Here is a 20790-nt window from a genome sequence, read left to right as displayed (position 1 = left end):
CTAGAATTCCTATGTGGCAGACCCATGGGTTCTTCTCTCGTGGCATCCTTGTTGTCATCTATGTCAGCATTTACTGGATTTGTATTCACAACATTAATATTGCACGAAAAAGGATAAGTAGGAAAAAACGACACCACTTGACATAAATTGTGTCTTGGTGTGTTGATTGTGTGCTTGATTTTGCTCTAAGAGGCCAAAGGTTCAAACCTCAACTAGCACATTTTTCTTTGGCATATATTTGAGAGAGTCTCTGTGGTTAAAAGTTATGATGAAGTAGAATTAAACTCAGAACCTTTTCTAACTTAAGACTCAACAAAACCAATAGACTAATGCTAGTTCTTGTCTAAAAGTATGACAATCAAACTTATATTCCAATTCTTCTATAAATTTCGATATTGTTTACAAAAATTCCTGCGTACGTCCTTGTGCACTCTTACCTTGCATTTCTACAAGAAACTTTTTCGTGGTTCAAATCATAACCCATTTTCATGGCTTTTTCATCTGGTATTTGGTATCAGCATCATAATCTTAATAAGTTTTAATTCACACACCATAAAATTTATTAAAATGGAAATATATTTTTTTCTTTCCAAAATTTCAAACTCAAAATTGCTTATTCCACCACAATTTAATGATGGGTGAGAATGAAAGGCAAGCTGGTTTTGGATCGTAGCAAAATTGTTTATAATATAATAATGTATTTATTAATATAGTAGTAGTACACTACAAACGTTTTAGCTTGGTTTTGTGGGAAATCCAGGCCAGGGTGGTGTGCTACAAAAATTAGAAGTGGGGTCATTCTCTCTTTATTAGGAGTTGGCACATAGTAATAAAGAGAGAATGACCACTTGTTGTTGGTCTTTGCTGTCTTTTGCCCCCTCTCCCCTTTTCCCAACTGACCACTTACCCCCTTTTCGCTTTTAATTTTAATTACTCCTATGACTTGTAATAGTACTAGTAGTAGTATAGAATTTGTCATTCTTCATGTAAACTCCAATCTTTCTTTCTCTCTCTTCACGCAATCCAATATCTTTCTTGCATTTTTGTTCTCCCCCCTTTTCTTGATTTGGTCTTGTTACTGAGTTATTAACAGAACAACCTTTTTTTCTTTTTTCCTGATTTTGGAATGTTTTTTTCTGTCAGTAGATAGAATATTTGTCTCGTGACATAATACATGTGTGCATATATGAGAAATCAACCGGGTTGGATTCTTAAATTGTGTTCAAGATTGAGTCTTTGTTCATCCAACAAGGGGATAATTCTATTTTCTTGAATTTGCCAGCTGGGTTCTTGGATGTTGACCTGAACTTATTAAAGGAGATTAAACTCTGTACTTGTTGTTTATTGTGATTTTTGGTATTGAGATTCATGCTTGGAGTGAGACAATGGAGAGGTTTATGGCCTGCTTTCATTTTTCTTTAACACTTTGTTCAGAGGTTTAGTTAAGACAAGAATGAAAAATCTTCTCAAGAAACTCCATTTAGTGCCAAATGAATCAGTGGATTCAGAAGGGTCAACGTCATCAGCAAAGACCAAGAGATTAAGTGATGTTTCATTCCCTGATAATAAGCCCTTTTCAGCTATTTCAGGATGGTTAAATTCAGTTACTAATAGGCATAATAGTCCTAGTCCTCCATCATCTTCAAATGTGAGTAGAGGGAATAATAATAGAATGGAACCTTGTGATTCTGCTAGTAGTAGTGGATTAGATGCTGCTTTAGATTCTGTAAGGCGCGATTCGGAGTCTAGCAATTCGAGGGAGCCTGATATAGAGGAAGAATATCAAATACAATTAGCTCTGGAGTTGAGTGCAAAGGAAGATCCTGAGGCAGTTCAGATTGAAGCTGTTAAACAGATAAGTTTAGGCTCTTGTGCCCCAGAGAACACTCCAGCTGAAATTGTTGCTTATAGATATTGGGTAAGTTTGTTTTGATCTATTTGGTTGTTTCTAAATTGTTTTTTCTTTAGCTTGCTTCCTCTCTGCATTAATAGGCATTTAGTTTAGGTTAACTAATTGAATTGAACATGTTGTTTTGGGACTTAATTAAACGGCAGCCCAGTATATAAGCATCCCGCGTTCATGCAGGGTTCGGGGAAGGGCCGCATCCCACAGAGGTGTGATATAGGGTAGGCATATAGGCAGCCTACCCTGATGCAAGCATCAATGGAATTGGCTGATTCCACTGCTCGAACCCGTGACTTATAGGTTACACGGAGACAACTTGACCGTTGCTCCAATGCCCCCTTCCGTTTTTGGACCTAATTGAGCATGTTAATGAATTACTTAAAAGTCTGACAATATAAGTTCTTGTGTGTTGGTGATCAAGTTTGTTATACTGTTCTGGTTGGTCAAAGGTTGGTTTCAGCTAAGCATTGCTGGAAGCCTGGAACAGGGGTTTAATATGCGGTTGCTGTTAAGCAAATCCAGTCTTCATTGAGCCATCATTGTCGAATAATGATAATGGTACTGACACTATGTTGCCGTTGATTGTACTTGGCATTCCTCAAGCTGTTGGTACTGGATCATGGAACCCTAATGCCCAATCAATTGCTTAGGTTCTTACCATTCGTTCTTCTAGATCGAATGTGGTCTCAAGCTAGCTGGAGGTCAAAATTTTCATGGCAGAATTATGAAGACATTGAAACATAACAACACGGGAGAATAATTCGATGGCATTACATGGAACAGAAGATGCGTTGACACTGAAATACTATTATTATAGTGTATTATAGTTATTCTGATGCGGCGTATTGAATAGTACCTGTTAAACATGGATATGTTATCATTTATCAGAAAAGGAAAAAAGAATGGATATGTTACAGCAAGACAAGACTTCATCAGTGAATTTTTACTGAAATACATGTCTCCAAATGCGGCAGTGAAGTTCATGGAAAATCTTAGAAGTAAAAGAAAACATAGTGCACTTGCTTGCTCGATGGATGTATTAAAGGGTGAGCAATGAAGGAGTATAGTAAAGGGAAGTTTCAACTCATGTTTTATAGAAAACACGCTTATACTAGATAATGCATTTCCCTGACACACTGTTTTCGTCCTTCTCACACTCTGTAGATGAAAGGAAATGACCTGAGTTTAAAAATGGTTAATTCTCATTTTCGATTCATTTTCTCTTTTAATCCTGGTTTTCTTATTTCAATGCCGTTGATTTGAAAGAAGATAGAAGCACACCCTTACTAACAATCCTGGACCAGAAATTACAATTAATTACAATTAATCAGGAAAGGACTAAAATTACAAACCGGACGAGAAAACATTCGGATAGACTTCAGTAACCAAATCTTTCTTTTGTAATTAACGTACAATCCTGGCAGGCATGCGTTGAAGAGTTATGTGCATTACTTCCATTTTCCTATTTGGTTGGGTTTGGGGGTTGGGAAGCCTTATATCTGATCAACCCCTAACTGCATAACCAAATTCTCAATTGGCATTTCACTGTTAAAAAGGCTATTGTTCATACACAAGGGTTTTTTATCTCTATTATTTTGTCAGAGTAATTACCATGCACATTCCTGTTTTTTCTGTTCTGTCCGATTTTCTTGTTACACATTTTTTAGTAACTGTAAGTGAGCTGTTTTTAATAATTTAAAAAAAAAATAAAGTTAACACAGCCAGAGAACAAGGTTTTATAGAAAATACCATTATCTAACATTCGAATATTTACTCTATTATTTGATCAACTCATGATACTTATTTTGTAGAAAACATCCATGTTTCTGTTCCATATTCCATTCTAACACATGAATTATCTCACATTTATAGAATTATGAATGCTTTACAGAATTACAATGCTCTAAGCTTTGATGACGAGATCCTCGATGGTTTTTATGATCTGTATGGGATCATGACAGAGTCCAATTCCTCAAAAATGCCCTCCCTTGTTGATCTACAAAGAACACCGGTATCAGACCAGATCGCTTGGGAAGCTATCCTTGTTAATAGAGCTGCGGACTCCAAGCTGTTGATGCTAGAACAGAAAGCTCTAGAGATATCTGTCAAGGTCAGGTCAGAATCCATAGGTTTTACAGGTGGCAATTTGGTTCAGACGCTTGCTATGCTAGTTTCTGAACACATGGGCGGTCGAGTTGGTGATCCTGAAAGCATGTTAGTAGCATGGAGAAGTCTTAGTTATAATCTAAAGGCCACTTTTGGGAGCATGGTTTTGCCTCTCGGTTCTTTGACCATTGGACTGGCTCGTCATCGTGCTTTGTTATTCAAGGTACTGACTCTTTTGACCTTCAAAACATTTAAAATTAGTGTGTATATATATTTATCCCCAGACCCCACTTGTGGGATTACACTGGGTTGTTGTTGTTGTTGTTGTTGTTGTTGTGTATATATATATATATGTATATGAGAAATATATAAAACTCAGTAGTTTCATGTGTAATTGTTTGGTCAAGGAAGGAGTGCTGGTTGACTATGATATTGAGATGTTTGAATTTCCTTATCTTACGTAAGAAGCCTGATTTACTTTCACAGTTGTGTCACGACTGTAATGATACCCATGTTCTATTAAGCGAAGACTACATGCACATTGAGAAAGCTTATTAGTTTTATAATAGAGGGCATACTATCTTAATATAAACAAATGGAGCTCATTTAGGTAGAATAATAGAAGTGTGCCACGGATACGCTATTGGACGAGTTTAGTTCAGTTTTATTTGAATGTTTCTTAAATCTTTGTTTGAAGTACTTGACTCAAACATGAGTTAAATCCAGTACATCCTCCCCATATACTGTTCAGCATTCCACATCCGTCTTTTCTGGTGTTGTATGCAGGTGTGCTATATCCGTCCTTTATAGAGATGTCAATTCAAGTATGCTGTGCCTTAATCAAATCTGAGTTGAATCCAGTAATGTCCCCCACATTCTGTTCAGCATTCCTCATCTATCTTTCTTCTGTTTGTGCATAAGTGATATCCCCATCTTTACTGGAGAATCAATGGCAAGTGTCTGCATGATATCCTTGTCACTTATCAGTAGCTTTACATATCAAACATCATGTCTGTTGATGCATTTGATGCATGATATTAACTTAGAGTATGTTTTCCTTTGTCCCCTGTAATTTGTTAGTCTTTAGTAATATTTAACTATATCCCCCTCATCTTCGACGGATTTGATTAAAATGAAATTTTGCTGCGTTCGTTAAAATTTTGAGCCAAAGAATAACAGCTTTGTACTGACTGTATCTTAATTCAAAATGACTTGAAAAGTGAAATTGCAGAAAACAGAGCTTGTAGGCACTCATGTTTTTAAAGTTTAGGTTCCATACCCTCTCACTCAATAAAATTTATTCCGTTACACCTATGGCTAGCACATTCTGCCAACTTTTTCTTTATTTTTGTTGTAAAGTGTTTAGTATTGCATATCTCAATTTTGAGACTAGATGTCAGTATTTTTTGTTTTCAAGAGTTAAAGAATAAGAAAAAGTATGAAAGGAATCAGATCAGGCCAAACATTCAAGATGGAATTCTTTTAGCTTTTCTCTACGAAAAAAGATTCTTTTGCTCCTTGCCTTCTCTTAAGTAAGAAAGCTTAGATCTCCATGCCGTTTCCTTTCTCAAGTTAGATATTGTTTGTCATCTTTTTCATATTTGAGCAATGTATTTTTGGTCAAACAAATTATATTATTCAAATAAGCTAAAAGAATGGCAACACATATCTCACCTAAGAAGGAAAGCCAATATTTGCTTCAAACAACTTATTTTATTTGTCTCTATCTGTGTGTGTCTGTATACATGTCTGTGTGATTTCAGTTTCTTATTTTCCTTCAAACACAGAAAATAGTAAAACATACTGAAGGAGTGAAGGTAAACTTCCTCTTAATCCTGTAAGGATCCAAAAAAGGAAAGAAATGAAGATAGCTAAAAATGACATGAGGATTTGCTGCTAAATCCTGTAGCTTGTCCCGAGGACTAATCAAGTTGGATTCTCATGTGTCTAGAACATATTATGGGGTTCACAATAGCACCTCCTCTGATAAAGGTTTTGGGTTTCACCCCATTATGTAGTTCTTATAGTTGTTTATTATTACTACTATGATTTTCTATCACTTGGCTTGTGCTGATGGTCAACCATGCCCTTTCCTTTTGGCCATGATTTGATTTACTTCTGAAAATGCGTGCAGGTTTTGGCTGATTGTGTGGGGCTCCCTTGCCGATTAGTAAAGGGGCAAGAATACACAGGTTCAGATGAAGTTGCAATGAACTATGTAAAGATTGAAGATGGAAGGTTCCTACCATTTTTCTTTTTTATTCGAACTAATTTCATTTGTGATTCCTATTTTTTCATAACTTAGTTGGTATACAGTCAGTTAGCATTTTCATAAGCAAGGGCATCTTAAACATTCAAGCAACACTGCTGGATAATCTTCTTTGTTTTTTGCTACTACACTCTTTTTTGATAAGTTAAATACACAACTTTTCTTTAAAGCAGTTAGGTGATCTATTTTGAACCTTTAATTTTGTTTTTTTTTCCTTTCATATTTGTAGCTCTTTTGGTGCTTAGATTGGTGCTGTTTTTCAACAAATTTATAAATATAAATTTTAATTCTTCTCGGAAAAGAAGTTTATTCTAGGATATAATTACTCTTCCTGAAGTTGCCTCTTTTGTTTACAAGGTCATGTGCTTTGCAGGGAATATATTGTTGATTTGATGGCAGACCCTGGCACCCTTATTCCCTCTGATACATCTGGAACACAAGTAGACTATGAGGAATCTATCCTCTCCATCAGTCCATCTTACAAAGATGTTGATTCTCATATGGGTTCTTCTAGTAGCGGGGTTGCTTGTTCGTCAGAAGATCATTCTGAGTATGGAACGGCAGAGAGGAGATCCAGGTTCAGGGAAAGCAGCACAGAAAATGCGTCTCCCTCTTCTAGTAATAATTCAGAAAAGCAGATTAAAGCTGAGAAAGGATGCAATAACTCCTCTAAGGAATTTACAAAGCTTCGGACCGTGAAGAAGGGACAAAGACAGGAAACTTCACCCGGGACTGGGCATGCAAGATCTCCTTATACACATGCAAGGTCACCTTCCTGGACTGAAGGTGTTAGCTCCCCGGCTGTACGGCGAATGAAAGTTAAGGATGTTTCACAGTACATGATTGATGCTGCTAAAGAGAATCCACAGCTAGCTCAAAAGCTTCATGATGTTTTACTTGAAAGTGGGGTTGTTGCACCACCAAATCTGTTCACTGAAGTCTATACAGAGGAGTTGGATGTGTCCCCTGTGGAGGGAAAATCTGGGCCAGAGGATATGGAAAGTAAGGGGAGCGATGAGATTGAGAAAAACAAGAGTCAAGCTGATCTAGATCGTAATAGTTTCTTGCCTCCTTTGCCTTATCATGGTATGTCCAAGGCCAATCCCCTTAGGCCATTTGATCCTCATCTTGATGGCGGAGAAGTTAGTGGGCATCAAGTTTCTCCACACTCTGAACTGGCTGCAGTGAAATTCACAAAAAGCATGCCTGTTGCTGCAGCTGCTGCGGCAGCAGCAGCTGTGGTTGCCTCTTCAATGGTGGTTGCTGCAGCAAAGACCACATATGGTTCAAAAGCTGATCTCCCTGTTGCAGCTGCTGTGACAGCCACAGCTGCAGCAGTGGTAGCAACAACTGCAGCTGTCACTAAGCAATACGAAAACCTGGAGCCGTCTGCTCATTCACCAGATAGTCCTGCATTCTTCCTTAATTTAATAGACTCTGGAAGAGTTGATGGAGATGCAGATGGTGCTGTGTATGAGCAGCGGGGTAGTGGTGATCAAGTGCATGAGGCATTAGGAGTGAATTCTGAGAGTGAAAGAATATCAGATAGGTCAACCAGTAATGATAGTGTTAAATCTGATGTGACCCTTGATGATGTCGCAGATTGTGAGATTCCATTCGAGGATATCACCTTGGGTGAGCGTATCGGACTTGGTATTGACCTGCATTAAATATTTACATTTGTAGAAGCTTCTATAAAGTAGGTAAAACCTGTGTCGTGTTACATTTTCATTGTTTCACTATCTTCCCATTGCAGGATCTTATGGAGAGGTCTATCGTGGAGACTGGCACGGAACTGTAAGTTTATGTATTCTTGTGCAAATTAGATTTCTTTCTTTAGTTTTAGGTTTTTCTGTAATGAATTTTTGCATTTTTTTCCTTTACATAGTTGAGAGCTTGAACTTCTTTTATCATCTAATTACTAGATGCAAGTTGTTAGAGTAATGATATAGGGCATCTGAAACTTGTGGAGGTTCTTAGTGTGTGAAGTTATTGAAGACTGCCAAGTTTTATCTACAATTTCGTATTCTTGGAGATAAATTTGTACCACATTAGCTTTGAAGAGTCTCCCGAATAGTTTATAATGGCCTTGAGCTGCTCCATATTCTTTGACTTGAAGTTTTGGGTTGGATCCTCATATTCTTTGACAAACTATTCTGTCACGCATGCTGAAGTGTCACGGCCCATTTTTTGAACAAGCCGTGACCGGCACCCGATCACTAAACATGATCGAGCGTACCATCTGTGCTTATTAAATCTATTATAACTTCATACTTTATATGCAACAAGGCAGTACTTTAACCAAATACTTTTGATTAATTTAAATATTTAAAATAAATCAACTCCAAAACTTTATTCGTAGTAACTACTGAAATACTACTAAGTTATTATCCAAAAACATCTGAATCTTAACCCACTGACTGTGTCTATGAAGCCTCTACTGATAAACTGACGCACTGCTCAGGACATGAGATTTCCTGGCCAGTTCTCTAAGTAAACAAAGAAATAACTAAATAAAGATGACTCTAAGGAATACTCCACGAACAAAAGTGGAGCTCATCAATAGCACTAGAAGGGAGGGAAGTTTTAAACTGTAGCCTGCTCGCCTGCAAAACCGGTTCCTACGTTGTACCGCAGACCAACGTAGGTACCCAAAAGAGAACGTCAGTATCATCCATTGTACTCAGTGAAGCTCAAAGACAGGAAACGAAACTTTAATAAAATATACATTACGAGCAAAGATTCTAAATGCATGGAAACATAAAGCTTCTAAGAAGAATTCTAAAATAATTGCATAATAGCACTTTATGAATATTCTAAAAGAAGTTCTTTTCTTTTTCTTTTTTTTTTTAAAAAAAATACTTCACTTCGTAAAAAATATCTCCGCTTCCAACCGAGAGGTTGTGAGTTCGAGTCTCCCCAAGAGCAAGGTGGGAAGTTCTTGGAGGGAAGGATGCCGGGGGTCTATTTGGAAACAGTCTCTCTACCCCAGGGTAGCGGTAAGGTCTGCGGACACACTACCCTCCCCAGACCCCACTAAGTGGGATTATACTGGGTTGTTGTTGTTGTTTCGTACTTCGGGAGTTCCAACTATCCTGACTTATTTCTGTCTTAGTTACCATGTGATCGGCACGGGTTCGATCCCAACCTGATCGAATAGGCCCAATCCACGAGGTGTCACTCGCTTCATGGTTCTCAGCGCTCATGTACCATACCTTAGCTTGGCTAGGCAAAATCCTCAGCAACGAGACCCTCGGCTCGTGTGCTCCCTACTTTGACACAAGTAGTTTCAGGAAATCAACACCTTGGTCAGGACCCTTGGCCTGGACGATGATCCCTTCTCAGAATAGAGGATACTTTCAAAAATCTTTTCTTTCTAAAACTTCTTCTTGTGACTTTTCAAGTCTAAATCTTTCAAACATACTTATTCTGGAATCCTTAAAGGTAAGGTATGGCATAAGAATGAAATAAACATTCAAAATTATTTCTAAAGATTCTTGCTTCTTCATGATTTTTCAACATGAAAATGACATATAAGCATAACACAAAAATCTGAAAATTTATGCACATATATCAAAATAATCATCTAAACTTTAGCTGGAAAATAATTCTAAGCTAATAGGTACTCACACACTCCAATTAAGTGCATATTAGCTCTTTTAAGCAATTCATCAAACACCTTGTATGCGTGCTTTTGTGAGTTAAACTACTTTAATAAAGGGTTATATCAACTCACCTCAAAACTCCTTGAGCTAATACGTAGGCCCCAATCTAATTTATACCCGTCAAATAATTGATTCTGAGTTCAAGAATAAGTGAGTTGTGAAAAACCCTAGAATTTTCGTCGCCTGCGTGAATAGTTTGTTGCCTCTGTTTCTTGAGTGTTAATTCTGTTTTGTTTCTTGTAAGGCTATTATGTTTACACCTCTTGTAAGGCTATTCTGTTTGGTCCAACAACCCTTTATGGGCTTGGCTTGGCACGTGCTTATTTTAGTATTATTATTTTTTTTTGTCTTTTTTATTTTGACTTAATTAGTAGTATTTAGTTATACCTGTTTTTAATAATTAATAATATTAAAATTATTAATATTCCCCTAATTGTATATCCAATTATTTATAAATAGAGAAATAACAAAAAAAATCAATCACAAGGGTTTAAATCCATAATAGAAGTATAATTTAAGATTATAGAAATTATAATCTATATTTAACGTGTCTTGAAACTTTTATAGATTTGAGGAGTGTTACATGAATAGTGTTGGAGATATACAAATTCTCATACCGGGTATTTAAGGGCATTCAAAGACCTTTATAAACCCTTATTAGATCCTGTATATACCTGATGTGGGATTTAGTATACCGAGGACATGCATGATTGCTCTAAGTTGATTCAACATAGATAGGTCAGCCGAAGCTGCCGACAATAAGTCAATTACAAAAATATTTGCTCTTCCTGAACTTACTGAATCTTCTTACACTTGTCATTCCCAAAATAAATAAACAAACTAATAAGAAGTTTGTCCACTATGAATTACATTTTGTTTAGCATGTGACCATTATTTAAAGTTGTAATAGACTTTTTTGGCAGTTTCCTTTTCTTTTTTCTTTTTGTAAATTTTGAATGTCCATGCCTCTTCGGGAAAATGTCCTACTGGATCACTTTCTTCATGATTTCACGGCCACTATTATTGCGGATTAGCGGTGAATGTGATATAGCTGATATCTTAAGTTTGGTATGGACTGTTTATTTTGTTTTAACTTCAGGTTGTTGCTAAAATCTGTATTTGGGTTATGAAGTCATACTTCACTTGCGTCAAATATAAATGGGAAAAATGAATTGCTCTTACAAGCCTTCATCATTGTCACCAACTTAAACTGATACAATGTAGAACTTTCTTATTTTCAGGAAGTCGCTGTGAAGAAATTCATAGACCAAGATATAACTGGTGAATCCCTTGAAGAATTTAAGAGTGAGGTATACCCTTTCTTGTCCAGCATAGGCCCGTTTTCCCTGGGTTTTCAGCAAATTTTGTAAATTACAATTCATATCATTACTATCTTAATCAGATATCTTATTTTTTTTCTTCTTGATGATGCATGCCTCGGAATCTTTAGAAAGTCAGTGAACAATTTTGAAAAGCTAATGAATAAATGCCGAAGGAAGTTCTAATTTTCTGTAAAGATTCCGGAATAAGAACACTAAAATGTGGATACAAGCCCTAGTACTACAGACCTAACAATAAGAAGACTAGCTCAATTCATGCCCTAGTCGCTGACTCGCTATAGTCCAGCACAGGATACTGGCGGAAAGTAATGCTTGCTTTTAAGTTATAATTATCAACTGATGGGATAAGAGAAGGACTAGTGGTAAAGACCCAATAATCCAATCATAAATTTGGGGGTTCAAGCCACCAGGGGAGCAAAGTGGGAATAGGCCACAGTTGGCTCCTGGGTAGGGGTGCTGACAGAGGAGTTTACCATGTCAAAAGAAAAAAGTGTGGAATTACATCAGATAGATTTTGTGAGGTTGGTGTAACGAGAATGCTTGATCTTTGTGAAAGAATAGTGACCCATGCAGAGTAATAAAAGGAATATATTGCTAAAGTTGGGCCAACATCGAAACGGGGAAGTATGCTGCATATATGCTTTAATGGAAGTATACACTTCCAACTAGAATTGGCAAAATCATTTTTGCTTTCTGTGCATCATGTCCTGGTTTGTAATGGCAGACTAACTGATTGAGTCAAGTAACCTTCCCGTTTCTCAGTGACTAACTGATTGAGTCAAGTAACCTTCCCGTTTCTCAGTTGTTTGATGATCATGTAAATATGTTCAATGATTCTGAATTTATTTCCTGGCATGCTACCAAGTTTTATTCAGATCTATTTTTATTTTTTTGACTGAGTTTAAATTTTCAATTTCAAGCTGTCAGAAAATTGTTTGTTTTCTAAATTGATCCTTCGTTCTTGCATATGAGTCAAAAGCTATATGAAAACATTTCTTCATGTTTGCTGTTTATTCAGCTACATCATTCCTCTAGGTTCTTCTTACTTTGTAGCTTTTGGTAACAAACTGACAGTATGTCCTAAATAGATGATAGGTAGTCATTCTTTTATCAGTTCCTTTCTATCATCCAACGCTGCTGAAAATTTTCTCCAGTGAGTTCAATTCTTTGACCGATTTGCCTGATTCGAACTGTTAATGATGCAGTATCTTAAGTGATTTTACTAAATTACGTGGCTTCTATTTTAAGATTCTTCATAGTTTTTTTACTCCTAGTAGGATTTCTTTCAGAAGGTTGTTGCAAATATATTTGTGCATTTAACCATTTGTAATCTGCTTCTTACACTAACAAAGTCAGTAGCCATTGCTGTAATCCTGGCAACTGTTGTGTTATTTAGCATAAAATGAAGATCTCAATCTTACTCGAACTCAATATTGCCTTGGAAGGTGAGGATCATGAAAAGACTCCGGCATCCTAATGTAGTCCTGTTCATGGGTGCTGTTACTCGTCCTCCAAACCTTTCAATTATTACCGAGTTTCTTCATAGGTACATCAAAACACTGTTATTTTTTGTTTTGGGGTATTTCTTGTCCTCCAAGATTTTTGAAGTTGTCAAGTTGCCTTTATGAAGCTTGAAAATTTTAAATGTAATTTGTCTGTCAGCTGCGAATTTTAGATTTAACCATTTGAATGCTTGAATTCAAATTATATTTTGGTTTGCAGAGGTAGTTTGTACAGATTAATTCATCGGTCCAACAATCAGTTAGATGAACGGAGAAGATTGAGGATGGCTCTTGATGCTGTATGCTCCACTTCTCTCTCTCTTTTTAACTTCTCCATTGGTTCAGACCTTCTAGATTACATGGTGACTTTCTATTGCATGTAATTTATTGAACTAACAGGCTCGAGGGATGAACTATCTACACAATTGCACTCCTATGGTAGTTCATCGTGATTTGAAGTCTCCAAATCTCCTTGTGGATAAGAACTGGGTTGTGAAGGTGGAGTCCCTTAACTTGGAAACCTAGGGAATGATACTGCATCGTTCAATTCAATTTCCATGTAACGCATAACTATTTGTGACTCTAGGTATGTGATTTTGGGTTATCGAGAATGAAGCAGAGCACCTTTCTTTCTTCAAGGTCAACTGCTGGGACGGTAAGCAGGAGGGATTTGATTCAATTACTTGGGACATGCTTCTTTCAACCTTTGTCTTTTCATTTCCCATAGTTTCTACATTCTTTTAGCTGTTGTGTCTTGCCAATATGCTTTGACATTCTCCAATGCTTGATATTCTTCTCCATACGGTGCTTCTTGTTTCCACGACTTTATTTCATTATGGTGCCTTTCTTGATGGAACTTGTAATGTTCCAGTCATGCATACATCTAATTTTTGTACATCATTTTATATCAGCCCTTTTGTAGAAGATAGCTCCATGCTGTTGGTCTTAAAACACTTCAGGCTTTCGGAGATGTTTACATTGCCAAGTTTCTACTTCAAAAAGGTGGTCGCTGTGATCCATGATTCAAAAATAACTTAAATTTATGGCATGTATCTAGGCTTCCAGTTACATATTTTAGTCCTTTGCGAGATTATCAGAACTTAATCCTAAAGTTGTGAAAAAGGTTTTACCTTGTTACCTGAGCGCATGATGGACTTGTTGCAGAAGTAGGACTCCTGCTCTTTATATATTAGTTTTGAATGAAGTAGTTAAACATATATAGTGGGAGGCAGTTCCGAGATGACAATAATTTGCTTATTTCTAATGTCGTTCCACATGTTCTCTTAAACCTTGATGCATAAATATAATTCTGTAGATTTCCGTTGTTTGAGGAGCTTCACATCTTATATAGTGGTTATAGTATTCATAAAGTTGGAAAGTTCTATTAATATTGTATGCATTGCCGTTCGTCATAATACCATATGTAAATTTTCCCTTTCTGCTGATATATGTCGGGAATTAGCAGTTATAATGGAATATCCTTGCTGAATCTGTCAATTTTCAGAAGACAAGTTTGCTATATTGTAATTAACTTGGACGACTCTTGTAGTTAAGCCTGTGCTTCACAAAATGATCACAGTTTTGATGGTAGAAATTAAGGCTTGCAAACCATTAGTCTTTGTTCGAATACTAGGGTATGGACTGTTGTATAGCACTTGTATACGGTAAGTTTTCCCACATTAGTAAGTTTTTACTTTTATCAAAAAATACTAGGTAATGGAACTGCTGCTTTTGTGAAGTTTCACTGAATTAAAGTTATTCATGTATTATGTATAATTTTGGTTTAACTAAAGCCGGCAAACAGTACGGCAAGTTTCTGTATCATGATTCTCTGCAAGAGTTTGATGCATTATAATTCATACGTTTGACTCTTGTTGTTGCTAGCTTTACTCCGTCCTTCTGCGTCAACTACCAATCTGCTGCATCTTTTTGTTTTCAGGCCGAGTGGATGGCCCCAGAAGTGCTGAGAAATGAGCCTTCAGATGAGAAGTATGTCTTAAAACCATATTACTCTATTCAAAGTGTTAATAAAGATGTATTAATTGAAACAAAAAAAAAGAGAGGCAAGAATCAGAAGAATCCTACAAATATTAGGGTGGCATATTTCAACAATGAGTTCCTTCGCTGTTTTTTATATATGGTTGTTGATGTTGTGCTATGATATCATGCCGTACAGATGTGATGTATATAGCTATGGTGTCGTGCTTTGGGAGCTCTGTACTCTGCAGCAGCCATGGGGGGGAATGAACCCCATGCAAGTTGTTGGTGCAGTTGGATTTCAGCATCGCCGTCTTGACATACCAGATGACATGGATCCTGCTATTGCAGACATCATCAGAAAATGCTGGCAAACGTGAGAACATTTAATATTTCAGTCATTCGGCCCCTATTTGAGCTTCCTCCACTATCTTTTACTCACTTCTTTAGAGCTTATCAGGCAAGCTAATGGTTTTGGTTAATATAAGAATCAGTGTTTATCATATGTTGTCAGGCTCACTTCCTCCATTAGAGTGTTCAGTGCTTCTATTAATATCTGCACAATGACACACTTATAAAGAGTAAGGGTTGCTTGGGTTGTTGATTCGTTGTAGAGTGACCTCAAAGTGTCAATGTAGCTGGGTTTACCACTTCAGTACTTTTAGATAATGTAATGGTTCGAGTCTCTTCTTTTAAAGTCTACCAAGGAGATCATAGTTGTATAACCTACTATATGAAATCAAATGAGTAATTTGATGATTGTATCTGAAAAAACATACCTGAAAATCCTGCATCCAAGGGTGTGGCCTAGTAATCATGAAGTGGGTTTAAATCTTGGAGATCAGGGATTAAATCCAAGCAGAGACAAAAAATACTAGGTGACTTCTTCCTGCTTGCCTAAGCCTTGATGGAGAGAGTTACCCGGTACGTATGCTGGTTGGGTAGTTGGACATGGTGGAATAGGCAAAGTGTACACAAGTTTGCCTAGACATCACCGTTATAAGAAAGAAAGAAAAAAAGATGGAGTGAGTCACTTATAGATGATGTCGGTATCAAAGCACCTCGGCATGACAATCATGCCATTAGTATTGACAAAATATAGTACTTGCTGTGTGCGGATACAAGGTCATCTATGTTTTTGTTGATGTTAAAATCTTAATACTTTTTTTGCTTTTCCTGCTTAATGTGCAGAGATCCAAAGTTGCGGCCATCATTTGCTGAGATAATGGCTGCTTTGAAACCACTGCAAAAACCTATAACCAGTTCACAAGTAATGAAACCACTGGGGAACAGAGGTCAAGAAAAGGATCGGTCATAAAGAAACTTGGATAATCCAGCAGCACAACAGGTTTAGGACAGAAGGGAAACGGAATTTTTATCTTTTATTGGAAATGAAGACAGGTTCATATTTGCTCAACCCTAAACTGAAGGAAGCCAAAGGATCTGTTAACAAGACATATACTTCATATTGAGTCAATTGTGATTCTTTTTTCTTACTTTTGTTTTCTGGTAGTTGTCAACCCACAGTCCTCAAAGTTGTGTATTTTCTCTCATGTATATTCATTTTTGGGATCTCTTTGTAATTAAAGAGTGATTGAGAATACTTTCATCAAATACTGATGCCGAAAGAAAAGCAATGAAATTGAGATGGTTGATTATCCAGTGGCAGAAGCAGAGATGTTACCATGTTCTTCCTTTTTTAATTTTTTTTTTTTTTAAAGATTTGGTTAACCATCTACCCTGTTGATGAAGCTTTTAGTTGAAAGCGCAGGCATGATTTGGGCACAAGGAGTTTTCAAGACTTTCAAGCCGGACAACCCTGAACCCTAAACCTTATACTTTAAACCCTAAACCTTAAGCATGTCGCTTAGTGGTCAATGTAGTAAGGTGAAAATTATGGAAGACAAAGGTTCAAATTCTAGAAGAACGTTCAATGTCTTTTTTCTTTCTCTCTAATCTTTGATGCTGAAGAGAAATAATGGGTACCGGTGGAATAGTCAAACTGTACATAAGTTGGCTCGGACAACACTGTTTTATATTAAAAAAAGGAGGATTGGTTCGGACTTCGGACACCACTATTTTTAAAGTCTATAAGAAAAAAGGGAGGAAAAAAAATGAGGCATGTAAAGATAAGGTAGGGACCATTTACAACTGAATGCAGTTGAGTTACTACAAATATCTGCAGCTCTCTCATATGCTCATATCATATCCAAAAAAATGGCAACCTTCTTTGGATCACCACCATTTGTGTCTCACCCAATTACCAGAACTAACTTCTCTTTATCCTCACAAACTCCTCCTCCTTCTCAGCCACCAAATCAACCTCCACAACCACAAACTCCACCACCATCTCAAAATCTAAGTGCAACTTCTTCAGAGCCTCCATCACCTGCCCCAGCAGCTAATGTGCAGCAGCAAAAGCCTAGTAAACCTGCTCGCCTATCGACGAGTGCAGAATCCACCGATTGGATTGCCTCTTCCTTAACAAGGAGATTTGGCCTTGGTGCTGGACTTGCTTGGGCTGGTTTTCTTGCTTTTGGTGTTGTTTCTGAGCAAATCAAGACTCGCCTTGAAGTGTCTCAACAAGAAACAAATACAAGGTAAAATTACATCTTTTGTAGTTCCGCATTCGCATTTTTTTTTCTTCTCTATATAATCATCAAATCTTTAATCCATAAATTTCAACTATTTACCTAATCATCAGGGTTGTCGAGAAAGAAGAAGAGGTGGTCTTGCCCAATGGGATAAGGTATATACTTTATCCAGTAAAGTCGCAAATCTATTTTTTCACATTAAGGTAATTGGACTTCACTCACTATAATAACAAAACCTACCCATCAAGATGATTTTACTATTATAGTGGTTTAAGTCCAGTTATTTTAATATGAAAAAAGAATAGTTTTATCAATTAATCCCATATTGTTGACTGTAGTTGTAATTGCATATCAAAACACATGAATCTTCCAACAGATATTATGAACTGAAAATCGGCGGCGGTGCAACTCCACGGCCAGGGGACTTAGTAGTGATAGATGTGAAGGGAAGTGTAGAAGGCAGTGGACAAGTATTTGTGGATACATTTGGTGGTGATGGCAAGAAAAAGAGGCCATTGGCATTAGTAATGGGATCAAGACCTTATAGTAAGGGAATTTGTGAAGGTATAGAATATGTTTTAAAAAGTATGAAAGCTGGTGGAAAACGAAGAGTGATTATTCCTCCTAATTTGGGATTTGGTGAAGAAGGAGCAGATTTAGGAACAGGGCTACAAATTCCTCCATCTGCTACTCTTGAATATATTATTGAGGTTGACAAGGTTTCTATTGCACCTGCTTAATTGATTTCATTTTCTAATCATTAGTGCAACAGAAGAACCAGTCTCTTTCTACATTGAAGATTAAGGTTAACTGTTCTTGCAAATTACGTATACTCAATGGAGTAAAAGCTCGTGTCTATCTTTTCATTACCGAGATTCGGACTTTCAGTCTCTGAAATACTGATTTTTTTTTCTTCATTTTGGCTCTTGTAATATTTGACTAAGCATATTCAACATCAACCAATTGCGATATACAAAGTTGTTTTTATTATGATATACATTGGTATAGAGACAACAATAAATTTTGAATAACTACATTTATAAATTCATAGTTTGGATATACAACGAAGGAAAACAAAATTTTAGTCTTCATTTTGATACATACAAAGAACGAAAATAAAATTGTAATATACATTTTGATATACATGTTGTGATATATATTTATTGGCTACTTGGTGCCAATATCTATAATTATGTCATTTTTCTGCTAATTATGTGAATGCGTTGTCACACCGTGCCAAAATCCCAAATATCAATGAAGCCTGAACTCCATCTTTTCATGGGCTTTTACATCTATACCTGGTTGCGGGGTCATAATTGAACTTATAACCACTTTGCAAAAAAAATTGCAAGTCTACCCACTTTAAGATCAACTTTAGACTTATCAGGTCGGAAGTTAAAAAAAAATTAGTTTGAAGTGAAAAAATTGCACTTCAGATACACTTAAGGCTAAATAGGTCTAAAGTGCAACCAATGGTTTCATGCACTTAGGCCAATAAGTCTGAAGTGAAAAATTACACTTCAAATGCACTTGAGGCAAAAAGGTCTGAAGTGCAACAAACGTTTTCTTATACTTAAGGCCAATAAGTCTGAAGTGAAAAATTGCACTTCAAATACACTTAAGATCAAAAGGTCTGAAGTGCAACAAATGTTTTCCTACACTTAAGGCCAAATAAGTCTGAAGTGAAAAATTGCACTTCAGATGCACTTAAGGCCAAAAGGTCTGAAGTGCAACAAACGTTTTCCTACACTTAAGGCCAAATAAGTCTGAAGTCAAAAATTGCACTTCAGATGCACTTAAGGCCAAAAGGTCTGAAATGCAACAAACGTTTCTTTAAACTTAAGACCAATAAGTGTGAAGTGAAAAATTGCACTTCAAGTGTATTTAAGGCCAAAAGGCCTGAAGTGCAACAAACGTTTTCCTAAATCTACTCCAAATGAGCTCAAATTTGAAACATAACGTCCAAATATCAAGAACAAACCTCAATCATCAATTTGTCAAAACAACAATAAATCTAATGAAACCATTTTGCAATTAAGAAAAAGAAAAAGAAAAAACCTTAAACAATAGTAAAAAATAAAGCGCCACAATAGCTCACCATTGTAAAATATCATAAATTACCTACAAATATATTCACAAACACCATATAAAATTATTGTTACCCGAAGAAGAAGAAGAAGAAGAATAAAGAGGAGAAAAAAGTCCAAAGTTCTTTAAACAGTGGGTACAAATTAAAAAAAATTAAAACATAGGTATAGATTAAAAGATTAGTTACCTCCTATAGCAAAGGTTGATACCTTATTTATTTTAAATAAATACCCTTTTAAAAAATTATATTCCATAGCTACCTATTGATTTTTTTATAGCCAAATATCTATTTATGGTCACCTCCTACCCTTAAGCCATAAACAAAAGGAACCCTAAAACTAGAAGATGATGGATTTGATGGAATTCAAACTTTGGACTTCTTCCCACTTCTCCTGCAGCTTCTTATACTGATGAAAATGACTCACACCAGAGTTAGAGATTCGGGGTTTCATATCGCCCGTGGAATGGCCAACAACGTTCGTGACCCCGTTTGTAATTTTGATGCGTGGGAACGGTGAGATTCAGGATTTTTGCTCGACGGTGAATTCACCGGAATCTAGGGTTTGTTCTGGAACAAAGACGACAGAGTTTGGGGCTGAGCAACTTGATTTTATGTTAATATATTTCAATGTATTTTCAACGTATCACGCTGTATTTTCATGTATTTCATTACATTCATTATCTTTTTTTTCATTGTAATTCAATGTATCTCGCTATATTCCATGTATTTCATTGTATTCACTGTCTTTTTTTCTATTGTATTTCAATGTATCCCGCTGTATTATATATATTTCATTGTGTTCACTGTCTCGCTATATACCATGAATCATATATATTTTTTAATTAATATAATTTATATATTCAGATGTATTATATAATTTCTCTGAAGATTGTTATATTTTTGGGGTATTTTTCGGTTGAGAATCTTTTTTATAACTGGAAATACAAAATTTGTGTGTTATAATTGAGTTTGTTGAGTTATATTAGGAGTCTATTATATTAATTGATTCACTTTCCGTTTAAAAACAGTGTAATCCCCTGTTTCACGCCGTGAATACAGTCGAATACAATCGAATACAATAATCTGTCCAGCTATAATCCCATGTTTCACGCCATGAATACAGTCGATACACTCGAATACATTCGAATACAACAACTGATTAGCTGAACTTTCCTGATTCACGTATCTACAATCCGTAATATCTTTTATATGAATACATCTTATAACAACAGAAAACGTATCTACAATCCGTAATATAGCAAATAGTATCTATAGATAGCTAATTACCACTAAAAGATAGTGCTTTATGAAAATTTATCTAGATTAAATGAGGCGGCCAAAT

General features: G+C 36.2%; 2 protein-coding genes across 4 annotated transcripts; both read left to right on the top strand.

Annotated features, from left to right (window-relative positions):
• Positions 1 to 863: 863 nt before the first annotated feature.
• On the top strand, positions 864 to 16427 carry LOC104220001 (probable serine/threonine-protein kinase SIS8). 3 transcript variants are annotated; one of them, XR_011406325.1, is made up of 14 exons: positions 864 to 1918; positions 3798 to 4235; positions 6147 to 6250; positions 6655 to 7934; positions 8038 to 8078; positions 11188 to 11256; positions 12732 to 12832; positions 13009 to 13087; positions 13188 to 13286; positions 13375 to 13443; positions 13700 to 13790; positions 14728 to 14777; positions 14965 to 15141; positions 15957 to 16427. XR_011406325.1 is itself a non-coding variant. In XM_009770783.2 (14 exons), exons 1-14 carry the CDS (start codon positions 1454 to 1456, stop codon positions 16081 to 16083), a joined length of 2583 nt encoding a protein of 860 aa, XP_009769085.1. In that variant the 5' UTR covers positions 865 to 1453; the 3' UTR covers positions 16084 to 16427. The 3 variants fall into 3 exon arrangements, 2 of the variants coding, with proteins under 2 accessions (XP_009769085.1, XP_009769082.1); XM_009770783.2 differs by lacking the exon at positions 13700 to 13790 and having other exon boundaries at positions 865 to 1918; positions 6655 to 7367; positions 7884 to 7934; XM_009770780.2 differs by lacking the exon at positions 13700 to 13790 and having other exon boundaries at positions 865 to 1918.
• A 521-nt stretch (positions 16428 to 16948) lies between these two features.
• LOC104220002 (peptidyl-prolyl cis-trans isomerase FKBP17-2, chloroplastic-like) lies at positions 16949 to 18354 on the top strand. The gene is made up of 3 exons (XM_009770785.2): positions 16949 to 17365; positions 17470 to 17514; positions 17736 to 18354. The coding sequence occupies exons 1-3, from the start codon at positions 16983 to 16985 to the stop codon at positions 18097 to 18099; spliced, it is 792 nt and encodes a 263-aa protein (XP_009769087.2). The 5' UTR covers positions 16949 to 16982; the 3' UTR covers positions 18100 to 18354.
• The last annotated feature ends 2436 nt before the right edge of the window (positions 18355 to 20790 follow it).

The sequence above is a fragment of the Nicotiana sylvestris genome, chromosome 3 (assembly GCF_000393655.2).
Source record: "Nicotiana sylvestris chromosome 3, ASM39365v2, whole genome shotgun sequence".
NCBI classification, from domain to species: domain Eukaryota; kingdom Viridiplantae; phylum Streptophyta; class Magnoliopsida; order Solanales; family Solanaceae; genus Nicotiana; species Nicotiana sylvestris.
This window is presented reverse-complemented; position numbering and strand designations above follow the sequence as displayed.

Excerpts from the sequence above, each read along its gene's own strand:
- LOC104220002 (XM_009770785.2), top strand. The coding sequence starts at position 16,983 with ATGGCAACCTTCTTTGGATCACCACCATTTGTGTCTCACCCAATTACC. Across the intron at positions 17,366-17,469 it reads CAACAAGAAACAAATACAAG|GGTTGTCGAGAAAGAAGAAG; the intron begins GTAAAATTACAT and ends CCTAATCATCAG. Across the intron at positions 17,515-17,735 it reads GTCTTGCCCAATGGGATAAG|ATATTATGAACTGAAAATCG; the intron begins GTATATACTTTA and ends ATCTTCCAACAG.
- LOC104220001 (XM_009770780.2), top strand. The coding sequence starts at position 1,454 with ATGAAAAATCTTCTCAAGAAACTCCATTTAGTGCCAAATGAATCAGTG. Across the intron at positions 4,236-6,146 it reads ATCGTGCTTTGTTATTCAAG|GTTTTGGCTGATTGTGTGGG; the intron begins GTACTGACTCTT and ends AAATGCGTGCAG. Across the intron at positions 6,251-6,654 it reads GTAAAGATTGAAGATGGAAG|GGAATATATTGTTGATTTGA; the intron begins GTTCCTACCATT and ends TGTGCTTTGCAG.